Below are 12802 nucleotides of genomic sequence, written 5' to 3' on the forward strand. Positions count from 1 at the left end.
AGCAGATTTATTCTGGATTTGTGCTGATGTTCCTGAAATCAAAATATGGCCATAGGAATAAAATTGTGCTTTTGTGGCACAGCACAGCATAAACAATGACCATATTTAGGATGCAGGAAAACCCTGTCTCTATAGAGAGCAAGCAATGAATTTTATAATATAAAAATAATATATTCAAAACGGAGGAGAAAGACAGAAGATGTATATTTAACCTGAGCATCAGGAAATAGCATACCACATAGGTTTTATTTGTCTGTGCAGCAGTCCCTAAGGGGAATTGAACCAAATATATTTTTTTACTAACTTTCCATTCCTAACTCTTAATCAGAAGTCCAGATACTAACTTCTTTTGGAACGTGAAGCCCCCTCTGACAATATGTGGAAGCTGAAATTCAGCAACACTTAACTCATTCCCACAGCAGCATCACATGTCGTGGTGGACTGATGTAGAGTTTAAAATGCTTTTACTTTACAAGTTCTGGGTACATTTCTCAAAATTATTTTTTTAAAGCATTCAAACAGGAGAAAGCAGCTAAATAGAAGTATGTATATTATTGTCGTAAGGCACTGTCACTGTTTGAACTTCAATTTTCAATTTGATGTAAAAACCATTTGCTTCTTTCATGATACATTGTCCAGACTGAAAATGTGATTTAAATTTCATGCCACTGAAGGCTTTTTATTTATTTATTTATTTTATTGGGCATTTTTATTTATTTATGTATTTATTTATTTGCTTTGCTGTCTGTACTCTGTGTAGTGATTGTGCACCACTGGGCTAGGTTACAAAAGGTCTGTATGCCATATAACTCTCAGAAGTGCAAATATTGTAAGCCCTCAAGGCAGTTTTGCATGTGTAGGACAATGTAGAGCTGTCTGAGGACAGTGGCCTGGAGGTGGAACTTTCACAAGGCAAATTTTTAATTTCTTGTGCTATGGCTAAATTATGTTTTGCAATTCATAAGATGCATTTAATCGAAGCATGTTTCAATGCATGAATTATGACTTGACTAGGTGCATAGACATTACTTTTGTAATTGGTGAAAAGCCTTATTTGAGTTTAGGCAGAAAATAAGTGTGGACCTTGAGGTCCACACTCTACAACAGAGATAGGCACCTAACTGGACAGTTGGATACCTCTGTCTTAACCTAAAATTTCTTTGTAGGTCAAGCACTAGTGTTGCTGGAATAAAGACAGCAAGCATAAGCACTACTGAGATCTTCTCCTAGGATGAGCGTAGGGACTTTTCTTGTAAATTCTTTTACAACTCAGCATAAATTGAGATATCTCAAAACAGCTACAGATATAGCAGTTGTGATGTCCCTCCTTATAGCATTTTATTTACAATATATGTCAGCAATACTGAAAAACAAAAAACAAAACAAAAAAACAAGCAAACAAACAAACAGTACTTCACTTCTTCATTTTCTTAAATAACTTTTTTTTTTTTTTTGATATTTTAGGAGATAAAGAAGATCTTTTTTCTTTTTTTTTTTTTTTTTTCCCCTCACTACTTCATTTATATAGTTCCTTCTCATGTAAACAAAAAACAGTCTCAAAACATGTATGATGGTATCAAAACATGTATGATGGTATCTATGTATTTAAAAAAAAATAATCCATGTGCCCTACCATGTTTACACTAACTACGTGAAGAACAGGATCACTCAGTGGCATCAGACTCGGAAAAGAAGTAGTAATGTTTACAGACAGTATGAAAATTTTTAGTTTTAAATACTATTTTATTTTATTAAAGTTTTAAATAAACTATTTTTATATTTTATATAAAGTTTTATTTAAAGTTTTTTTTTTTAAATATTCATAGTTACTGAGTTCAAATAAAAAACATTCTACAGTTTTGTTTCTTTCCCTTTTATTTTAAAGCAAAATACTAATATGTCTGTGACTTTTAATTAAATAAGCAGAGCTTTTTCCAGCAGGAAGAATGAAAACCCAGTGAATGGTTCACCTTGAAGATTTTTTGTTCCTTTATATGTAATTTCAGATGCTGCACAACAAACACGTGATGGTCCGTGTTGGAGGAGGATGGGAGACTTTTGCAGGTTACTTACTGAAGCATGACCCGTGCCGAATGCTGCAGATCTCTCGAGTGGATGGGAAAACTTCTCCAATCCAGAGCAAGTCTCCAACCCTCAGGGACATGAATCCAGACAATTATCTGGTTGTTTCTGCCCATTACAAAACCAAGAAGGAGATTAAGTGAAATAAGCTTCTCATGTGATTGGGACTCTATATATGTAGGTCCAAATTATTTTCTCAAGTGTAGCAAATTTAGTTTATGCTTTAAAAGGACTTCAGAAAATTTCAGACTGGAAATGGCAACCCATTTTGAAGATCTTTGAATTGTAGAAATATTTATTTCTAGTACTGTATCTTTTATAGCAAATTACCCTTGCTAGGCTAATTACTACAATCAGATAAGAAATAGACATATATTTTTAGCCAAATTATTACTCTTTAATACGTGAATGTATACTTAGAGTTACATAAAGGAGTGGATCCTGTTAAAGGAAGAAAATACATAATACAATATATTTGTATGAAAATCTTATGACATTGAATCCTTGACTGTTAGACTAGTTGAAATATATATATGCAGGTGGAAAATTAGTATTTGTGGAAATTATTTGGTAATGCCTCTTGAAATGAAATCAGAATTGACTATTTTTATGGGTTGCAAGATTTTCTTAAGCAATAGAATATAGAGACTTGTTGCATGCCAAACAACTTCCCAAAGTGATTACTTAAAAAAAAAACAAAACACAAAAACAAAACAACATAAAATAGCTCAAGAAGAAAGACCCACAACCCTTCTACTCTTTAAAACAAAAGGCAATACCAAGTGCTAGATCCGCACTTAGATCCTTCCTCTTTCTGACAGAGTTGCCCAATATAGAAGCAGAAGGAAGGTTGCCCCTTCCCCTGTCAGACAACAGAGACGGCCAGCTGTACTAGCAGGGTGATGTTTTGCAAGCCATGAAGGGAAGTAGTAAAAGATGCATGGCCCTTCTATCCAAGGAGGAGCTTCAGAACAGACTAGTCCCACTTCCATCACAAAACATTATCCTCTGCTTGAGCGTGAGCTTTTCCTTCCCCTTATTTTTCATTCTGTTGGTCATGCCAAATATAAAATATTCATTACCCTGTCAGTAGAGTGATTCACATTCTTGTAAATCATTCACACACCTCTAAAATAGCTAAAGACGTATTGGGGCTTAGTTCATAATTTTGGCTACTTTTCTTTGTTTATATTTGGTAATTTATGTGCCTTATAACTTCCTAGAAAAATCATTTTATAGGATTATTTCACTGACTGTATAAATTCGAGCAGAACTCAGTTGTTTCATTACAAATGAAATAAACTTTTTTAAAAATACTCATATGTTTTCAAAGTCTTGTTTGGTATTTGTAAACTGTATTCCTGTACTTTGGTGCCACTGAGGAGATGCCTACAATGTAGAACTGCTTACTAACCTAATAGTAAGGTAAACAGCAAATGGTGGTGTAAACATTTACTTACGACAGATAGCGCAGAAAATACTTGGATTATGTTTAATTTTCCTCCTTTGCAGGGAAAGAACAGAATCGAAAGTGTTCCTGAAGTGTTTTTTTTGTTTTGTTTTGTTTTGTTTTTTAAAGTATCAATTGCTATTTTTCTGTACTTTTTAGTTTTAATAAATACCCGTATGATCTGCTCCTGTGGTCTTAAAAATTAAAGGCAAGATTTCTACTGGCTACAGCAAGACAGGCTCAAGACCTTGTTCCCTCACGCTCAATGCCTTACTAAAACCACCACATTTTATCACATATCAGTAGAACTATCCTACCTTACTACCTATAAATACCTGCTAAATACTAGCAATTACACAGTTGCTTGGCACACAGTATTGAAAGATATTTATATGTTAATAGATTAAGAACAGACATTTACAATTTTATATATATGTTATACTTAGATTTATTTTAACATTAAACATCAACAAATAATCCCAGTAAATCCAAACCAAGATTTTAAATTTAATAAATAAATAAGTAATAAAATAGGGTATGCATTTGTACTCCAGCATCCTAAAATCACATTGAAATACTACTTGACTTAAAACTTCAGCCTATTTGATGGTATAATAGGAGCCCTTTAAAGGATTTTTTTTTTTTTGACATACTGCCTGCTACCACCTAACTGGAGTAAAACGTTTTCAGGTGGGGCTTCTGTCATTTGATGCACCTGGGATGGGTAAGGAGCAAGGAGAAGGAAGTTAAAGCAGGAGAATCAATAAAAAAAATCCTGCAGTAATTTAACTTCTTTTGGAAAGAGGGGCTGGAGATATCATATTTGGAAGGTAAGTGTAGTTCTTTAGTTAAGTGGTGTCTTGTTATTGTACTAAGCTCTGGAGCAACGTTGGGTATTTATTTATTTATTTTTCTGAGGAGTTAGGAGTCTGAAATTCATGTTACAAAGCTGAAGCTGAGCATTCACATCTTGCTGAAGGAGTTAGAGTGCTTCTTGTTGTTTGTTAGTATGGGAACAGAACAGGCTGTTTGAAAAATGTTGTCTGTGGAGGGGAAACGAAGTTGGTCATCAGTTATTCTGGATAGTACTTAAAATTTCTATGGCGTGGTGTGTGGCTAGTAAGGTATCTTGCATAGATTCCTAGGAGGCTGAACTGAATATCAGAGTACCAGTGGATGCTCTGGCCTTCAGTGTATCAGATCTGCAAACATTGTTTTGTATCCTAAGCAAGGTCTGTTGAGACTCTGAAATAGTTCCTTGTTACAACAGTGAATAATGAAAAGATGAAACATTGACGCATCAATGGAGGCTGACAGTGAGGAAGAGGACCATGTAGTGACTTTAGCTCAACTTGTCATTGTGTAACTCTGCAGTGTGAGTGTCAGGGAGGCTTACAAAGCTGAGCTACTCTGAACTGCACCAGAGTCTCTTCTTGAAGTGTGAGTTGGGTCATGTAGAAGCCAACACAGAACCACTTTTTAGCTGTGAATAAATAAATAATGCTGGTAAAACTCAAGATGGTAATTGGTATAAGATGGCTTTTAAAAACTATTATCATATAACGTTAAATAAACATCATAATTCTGGAAACAATTCAGAAATAATTTGGAAATGTTAATTGTAACACCTGTTAATACTTATTGTAGAACATACCTTATGTTACCTTGCTGTTCATATTCTATTTGTCTTTTTTTTTTTTTTTCCCCCAAGCAGATTTATTTATATAATTGAGTGGGAACATTACTTTACCTTATCTTTATTGTAGTGATAATTGAGCCTTCATTTGCATTACCAACCCCCCCCCCCCCTGCCCAACAGCAACTTAAGAGAGAGAAATTCTATGGTAACCAGCTCAAGGAGCTCAAGGGCTCTTGGTGGGGATGAGTGAAAGAGTGAGGTGTGAATATATGTGTGGGAAGGTATAGCAAGCTTCTTATAACTGAAGACGCAACACTGAATACATTATACGTGTTCATTTTAGATCAGTGAGATGAGCTGTTTGCCGCAGCACAGTGTTACAGCAGCATCTGCTAGAGATGCTTATGGGGGTTTGATTCTTCTGGGGCTTATATTGTGTACTGCCTTGTTGGCTGCTGACTGGGAAGGAAGCCAAGGGCCTTTTCTTTGCTTTGTCTCCTACTTTCTTAGCCTGTGGGTATACTGGAGTTTGAAGTAAGGTGAAACAGACCTTTAGGATCACGCAAAATTTTATGGGGCTGGAGAGGTTTTTCCATCCCAGTCCAGCTGCTGGCACCACTCGTACTTGATGAGCTTTGTCTCCATGATTGAATCTGTCAGGGTGCCCAAACCACATGCTGAAGCCATGTGTTTGGCTAAGGGCGCCCAGTGGTGCTACCTACCTACCCTTGGGGAGCCGTAGCTTCTGCATTCTCCCAAACCTCAGCAAGTCCTGCCTCAATCTCTGCCTGGAATCAGTGTATCTTGACAGTGCACAGTAGCAGATGGTTTCATTCTGTAACTATTGCTGCAATGACTATCCTGCCACTCAGTTTCAGCCCTTTGATGTCAGTTCAGGAGCATGGTTTTCTGGCTGCCAGAATTTTTTTTTTTCCCCAAGCGTTTTGCAAGAAACTAAAAATGCTTTCAGAAGGTAGGCGGAAGAGGTGTGGTCATAGTGCTGTAAATCAAACACAGTATCAACCACCTAACTCATTTGAATGTTTTTGAACAGTTTCTGAGGGGAAGTGAACTGATAGGAATGGAGGAAATAAGGACCAAATTCCTATTGAGTTTAATAGCTACTTAGTGCAGCACAAAGTGGTAACAAAGAGGGGTGGTATCTGTTTCTCCAAGTAGGGAGCAGCTTGAATCTATGTAGCTGTTGGCTTTACCACCTAATAGCACTCTGCAGGCAACGATAAATTGTATGCTGCTGAACTGCAGTATGTCTTGCTTTCATTCTGATCTGGTATTAACGTTATCAGAAAACTTAGGAAAACGAAGTGTTTTTATTCACCCAAGTCATTTCCCAGTTTAGGTTCAGGCTGTGATCGCCCAAACAATCAAGCCAGGATGGTACAGAAAGCTTTTTTAAAAATAGCTTTATCACTTGGTGACTTGTAATACAGAATAACAGCACCCCAAATCCTCTGAAGTCTTTCTTTGCTGTAGGAATATATTTCATGTTCAAAACCAGGTCACTTAAGAAGCATGGACGTATCTCCTATTTAGTGAAGGGTTGGACAAAGAAGCAAGATTTGCTTCTGTGGTAATTCTGGGTTGCAAAACCTCCTTTTAACACAAGGCCCACTCAATCAGAGGTGATCTGATTTTTGTTTATTCCCACCTTCCAGGAACATTGCCAGGCCAAGAGCCACAAGTAAGCCAGTTGTGTTGGCTGGACCAGGAATCAATGACAAGTGGTGTTTATGTTCAGCCAGCGTGGTAATCTTTAAAATAAATGTACAGCATTTTTGCTGGTCCAGATGATATTACCTGGAGCAGAAGAGGCTTACCTTGCCCTATCTATAGCAAGTGTGGGTAGCATGTCATGGCACACTAGCATGAGAACTTCACACTGCAAATACCTCTTGCTTTGTCAAAGAGGAAACTTCAGCAGGTGTCCAGGAATCACAACTTGCTTGATGAGGTTATTATGTTGGTTTCCATGAAAATCTTCGTGATCACTACTCAAGTACCGACTCTCTGTTAGGTCAGTTTGCTGATCTTCCCTTACAGTAAGATGGAGAGCGAGAAGTAAAATGTGTTAGTTAGAAATATCTAAGTACCATCTTAGATGGTACATCATAGAAATATGCTAAGTACCATCTATATAATCTCTGTAGGACGCCAAATGGGACGGATGTTGGATTGAAATTCACATTGCAAACTTTTTTTTATATACTTTATTACATCTCAATGCATTTTCATTAGAATTAATTGGTCATAGTAATGTTTTTTAAATACAGTGAAGAGAACAAGTGCAAACAATCAAAGGAAACTACATGTATTCATCATCTGCCAAGGACACAACTTCTTAGCCCTAACGCTATCATATTAAAATTGTAAGGTCTCCTTTCTTGAGTCAATTATGAAGGTTAAGCCAGGAAACTCCCTGTGTCAGGACTGAGCTCCTAAGACAATGTGAGACACAATTTGGGAAGGTAAAACAAGTATTTAGTTCAGGGAAGGCGAAAAGCCAATATAGGTCAAAACGGGGTCAATGACATGCTGAGCCAAACACAATGCTTTTCAGGGAAAAGAGTGGCCAGCTTTTTAGCATTGATCATGCTGCAACAAGCTTTCCTTGTCTATGAAAACAGGGGCTTGAGGTCACTAGTTATGCCATAGTTTAGGTAGCTCTAAATAATCCAAGGCAGCTTCACATTTGGGAAGGGAATTACAGACATTCCTGAATACAGAAGAAAAGCGACAGAGCTTCAGGCGTTTGGCCAATGTTAGTGCAGTGTAACAAACCCACCCAGATAGTACAGAAGTTTCAGCAAATGAACCAGCCAAGAGATGACATAATGGGTCTTCTGTTTTGTGTTTTTCAAAATCATCTGAAGTGCAGCACTGCCCTCTTGTGTTTAAAAGGAAAAAGCAACAAAACAATGAATTAACGGTATTTTTAATGTAGTGTTTATGCTCCAGTATTCCTTATAAATACGTATATGTTGAAGAGAAATTCACATCTGAAAGTGAGGAGAACGCTTATTAGACTCACAATAAAACAGCTTTCTTGCTGTAAGTATACAGGGTTTATAAAGGTGTATTATGCAGTGTCAAAAGGCTTCAGTCTGTGAGGGCCTATCATTGAAACTGCTTTAGTTGTTGTTGTTTTGTTTTTGTTTTTTTTTTAAAGGCACTAAATCCTTAAGCAATTCACAAGTTATTAGGAAACTGAAAAGAAATGTGGTAACCTACATATCCAGATACATATTTATGAACTCCATTCTATATAAGGAGTTGGATAAAAGTTTAATTGTAGAGCTCGAAGTGAGTGTTAAACATCACATGGGCATGTGAACTCTGCCTAAGCTGGCCATAAACATAGACATACCCACTGACCAGATAACATACACACAGACTGACTACAGGGTCAAGACATCACTTCTATGTGAGAAAACCCATCTCACTCCCTTGAGAGGGAACCAATAAAACATGCACATAAAACAAAAATTGGCCAAAACCTAGTGTTCAGAGGCTTGAGCTCTTAACTTTCTTAGTACACAATTCCACATCTGCCCTCCTGCAATGGCAAAGTACTGCTGAGTCTTCATACGCAAACAGCAAAAGCCACATGATGAGTAAGTGCCACTCGGCTGCAGAAACTGGCAAGTTATTGGCAGTAAACATCAATCGTCTCTCCAGAAGTCATACTTCTTTATCCAACCTGCCACTAAAGAAAAAAACAACAAAATGCACCACAGGTTTATATGAAGCTGGAGGGGTAAATATCCACACCACAGAGTTGTAGAAAGACCAACTCCCTTGTCTAATGCAGTTTATATCCAGTGAGTGGTGGACACAAAGCTCACCAGTGGTAGCAGATATGTGAACTCCCACCCACAGAGTTCCACTGCTATGAATGCCCTCATATCCAGCAACAGGGGGAAGAGATAATTGCTTACAAAACTTGTGTTTCAAGAAATGGATCCAGCTATTGCCCTGGAGAACACCTGCATTAAATTTTCACCCGTTTTTCTGTGACAGTTTATTTAGAAAAGTGGTAGCAATAGCAGCAACCAAGTTTATCAGTAAATAGGGCAGCATTTTGCATTTTTTTAGGAAGAGAAAAAGATGGTTGAAACCCCAAACATTTACGGTACTTAGTTGAATGATATTCTGTAAACTCTGAGCCAAGAAGAGCAAGTCTCAAGAGGTAATGAAATGGGACACTGAGGTCAGGGAGGAGGTTCCCCAGTGCTGAGAGTATCATAAAACTGAGGAGAATCAGATCATTGGTGCAGAAACTGAGAGCAAGATGGGAAAACTAAGCTCTCTGCCATCCTTGCATCCCAGAAATTAAATCTGCTTGAGAATACATGACACATGCTTCTATTTCTATTCCATCTCCCTTCCTCTTGTTTTTTTTTTTTTTCCTTGCATTATTCAATCTTGTAGACAACAACAAAACAAAATCGGATTTTCCTTAGTGAATATCAAGACAGTTGCATCATACTGTTTCATTTTTAAACTTACTCTCAGTCCTCCTCCTCCTCCAGAACCTGAAGCTGCAATTCTTTTTTCTATTTCTTCCTGTTTCTTTTTCTTCTGCTCTACGGAATAAGTGTTCTTAATACCTCGAGAGGAAGCCTGCGAGGAAATATTTGCATAAGGTCAGTCATTTTTATGGATAGAAGCCAAACTGCGAGTCCTGGTAATGGTACCTTGTGAACTCTGGTTTGCATGTAAAGATGTAAACAGTAATTAACGCTACCATGATGTCAAACCAGACTTTTCAGAGTACTTCTTTATATTAAGTGCTCTTGCAGCTATGTGAGGGAGTTCTAGTTTGATATTAATATATCCAGGTGAACATACTTTAATGCAATTAAGTGTACCCAGTTTGCATCCCTTAAGACACAAGGACAGAACTTAACTTTACCAAAAAAAAAAAAAAAAAAAAAAAAGCTCCGGGCTTTTGGTTTGTAGTTTTTTCCAGCATCAGGGCCTCTTCTTGCCCTCATGAACAGACTTAAGTGGGAAGAGACAATTTTGGCAGGTACAACTTCTAAGAACTTCAGCTGTTTAATCATCCATTCATGTTTTTCAGCTCTTCTCATCAAATGGAGATGCTATCCAAGTTCTTGGTACAAGTTTAACAATTTTTTTTTTTTTTAAAGAGAGAGAAACTGAGTGATACTTGTATTTTCTTTAATAGCCTAATAGCTACCATAGAACTTCAAAGCTATCTGCAACCCAAGTTGCTTCACTTCTCCTTCCTCCCAGGAAACCATTTTAGCCTTTTAAGAGCTGGATGAGGACTTCCTTCTCTTATACACTTCTCAAAAGTATATTTCAAGCTGCTATCCTCAAAAAAAAAAAAAAAAAAAAAAAAGAGAAAAAGTTTGAGACTACAGGAGGATTGCTTTTAATATGTAGTCTGAGACAAAAATGAAAAGTAACAATTTCTACAGAAAGGCTCTGAAGTGTTACTGTTGTTGGTTCAATTACTTAGCTAACTTCCTCAAGACCAGGTCAGTGTGGTTGTCACTAGTAATAGTCAATTCTTAATTCGATATATAATTTCAGTAACATGGAAGCAACACGTGACTCTCTTTATAGATCAGCTGTGGTATTCAGGATATACTTTTTCCTTACTGTCAGTTTTGTACGGTTCACTTCTTAACAACTTTCTTGAAAAGTAAGGATAGGAAGATGGGCTAGTGAGTTCTAGCCACTCTCATAGATCAGTGATGTTCTACCTTATGAAGCTTTAAGGCTATTGAAACTGCTAAAACCTACCAGCCTTAAAAAGATGGAAGACAAAGTACGTACTTTTACCTTACTAGAACTTAAGCTGAGAAATACTTTTGGTTGTTCCCACACTGATAAATCAAACTTGTGAGTGTCCATAATCTGCCTTTTTAAGAGATGGAAAATGTATTGTAACTTGAAATTGCCATTGCAGCAGTTGAATAACAACTCTAGTTCTCAGTATTTCTGTCTCTCGCTTTCAAGTCTTATCATGTGTGGAAAAAGTAACAGTGAACTTGCTCTTCAATTGCTAAATGGTTTTCAAACTCTGAAAGAACTTCTTCCATCCAAACAAGCTCAGTTACCTTGCAGTGGTCTTTGAGTACTTACCTAGCTGCACAATCTAGTATGTGTGTGTATATACTGAAGTATGGAGGTAAAATATCAGTACTCAGAAAACTTAGCGACAATGCCCATAATCCATGCACGATATCTGGTGTTCCTGCAGAAGTCCTAGCTACTTTCCCTGTAAACCAGCTCCCCAAATATATTCTGAATAAATAGCATTTAATCAGGCGTTACCTCCATCTGCCTCTTCTCGGCAGCTTCTGCTAGCTGTCTTCTTTTTATTTCCTAAATAAAATGTGAAAGACAGTGAAATTCTATTCCGATACAGTCTGTACCTTCTTTTAAAAGTCTGCATTTTTAAGTGACTCAAACCTGTACTGCAAACCGTCACAAAATGCCAACCTTATGTCAATTAGCATCGTTTTTACCTCCACCGCAAATGTGGGAGAACAAAGTGTGTTTAGTGACTAATGGGCTAGAGGAGCAGCTGCTGACAGAGCTGCAGTCCAACCCTCCCCCCCCTTAGAAACCTCTACGGTGCTTTTGCTCCCCGAAAAACAAGGAGAAGACAGTGATAAATGTCCTTGGGGAAGGTAAAGAAGGGGTTGTTGTACTCTGCCTGGCTAAAAGCCGCAGGTGGGGAGTGAAGGAGGGCGGGCAGGGGCAGCCAGCCCTGCAGCAGCTCCTGTCCCTGCAGCCTAAACCTGACCCCGTGCGGCTGCGGGGAGCCCCCAGCGCTGTGTCCAGGGCACCTTTCTCCCCTTCCCAGGGCAAAAGGAGGCGCGGGGCGGGGGGGGGGGGGACGGACACAGGCGGCGGGGCCAGGCCCAGGGCCTCGGGGCCTCACCGCGCTCGCAGGCGGCCGGGGGGAAGCGGCCGGGCCGCACTCACCGGGTCGGGCGTCTCCACCACGTCCTTGACGGCGCCCCCCAAGCAGGGCAGGCAGAGCCCCATGGCGGGGCCCCCCGCCGGCACGGCTGGCGGCGGCCGGGGAGGAAGGGAGGAGGAGGAAGGAGGAAAAGGAGGCGGCGGCCCCGCCTGCGGCCTCCGCCCGGCGCCGCGCTCGGGCAGGGCTCGCCCCGCCTCGGGGCCGTGCGGGGCGGCCGGGGGCGGGCATGGCCGGGGCCGGGGCCGGGCTCGGGCTGAGCGCTGCGAGCCCAGGCGGTGCCTGAGGCTTTATGGGGTCACCGGCGGAGGAGCCGAAGGGGCGGTGAAATCACAGCCCGAGGAACCACCCCAGGAACTGTCCCCGTGTAGCTCGGGTCCAGGCGGTGCTGGCGGGCCCGTAGCCAGCCCTCCCCAAAGGAGAGCAGTGCTCCAGTTCCCGTTTGTTCATGGCATTAGTGTCAATGTCTATTCACTTGAGGACACAATAAATCCTTCAAAAAGTAAACTGTGTTGCCTTCATTGTGTTAGGGCAAGAGGGGCAGTAGTCTAATTAATTTCCAGGTGGCTCTGGTAAACCTTAGGACTTGTAGTTTACTGGAAGTATGCTTAAATTAGAAGCAGCATTTCCATTCCCTGGTGTTATGCTGCCA

At 39.5% G+C, this 12802-nt stretch overlaps 2 protein-coding genes across 2 annotated transcripts in view; one reads left to right on the top strand and one right to left on the bottom strand.

Annotated features, from left to right (window-relative positions):
* Window positions 1-2225, top strand: part of GAS2 (growth arrest specific 2) — a gene marked incomplete at its 3' end in the record, with an annotated part of 88037 nt that extends 85812 nt beyond the window's left edge. Inside the window, exon 8 of the mRNA XM_082760824.1 lies at window positions 2007-2225. Within this exon, the coding sequence (XP_082616950.1) occupies window positions 2007-2225 (219 nt within the window). The remainder of the gene's footprint in view (window positions 1-2006) is intronic.
* A 6056-nt stretch (window positions 2226-8281) lies between these two features.
* On the bottom strand, window positions 8282-12272 carry SVIP (small VCP interacting protein). Its single transcript, XM_082762734.1, has 4 exons — window positions 12156-12272; window positions 11499-11549; window positions 9699-9812; window positions 8282-8895 (listed from the first exon to the last, which is right to left on the bottom strand). The coding sequence occupies exons 1-4, from the start codon at window positions 12216-12218 to the stop codon at window positions 8881-8883; spliced, it is 243 nt and encodes an 80-aa protein (XP_082618860.1). The 5' UTR covers window positions 12219-12272; the 3' UTR covers window positions 8282-8880.
* Window positions 12273-12802: the final 530 nt, after the last annotated feature.

This window comes from Aythya marila (assembly GCF_965140915.1).
Source record: "Aythya marila genome assembly, chromosome: 5".
NCBI classification, from domain to species: domain Eukaryota; kingdom Metazoa; phylum Chordata; class Aves; order Anseriformes; family Anatidae; genus Aythya; species Aythya marila.

What these genes read in the sequence shown, in the direction of transcription:
- SVIP (XM_082762734.1), bottom strand. Translation starts at nt 12,218, where the DNA reads ATGGGGCTCTGCCTGCCCTGCTTGGGGGGCGCCGTCAAGGACGTGGTG. An exon ending in TGGTGGAGACGCCCGACCCG is followed by an intron (nt 11,550 to 12,155) that starts GTGAGTGCGGCC and finishes CATTTTATTTAG; the next exon opens with GAAATAAAAAGAAGACAGCT. An exon ending in CCGAGAAGAGGCAGATGGAG is followed by an intron (nt 9,813 to 11,498) that starts GTAACGCCTGAT and finishes ATTTCCTCGCAG; the next exon opens with GCTTCCTCTCGAGGTATTAA.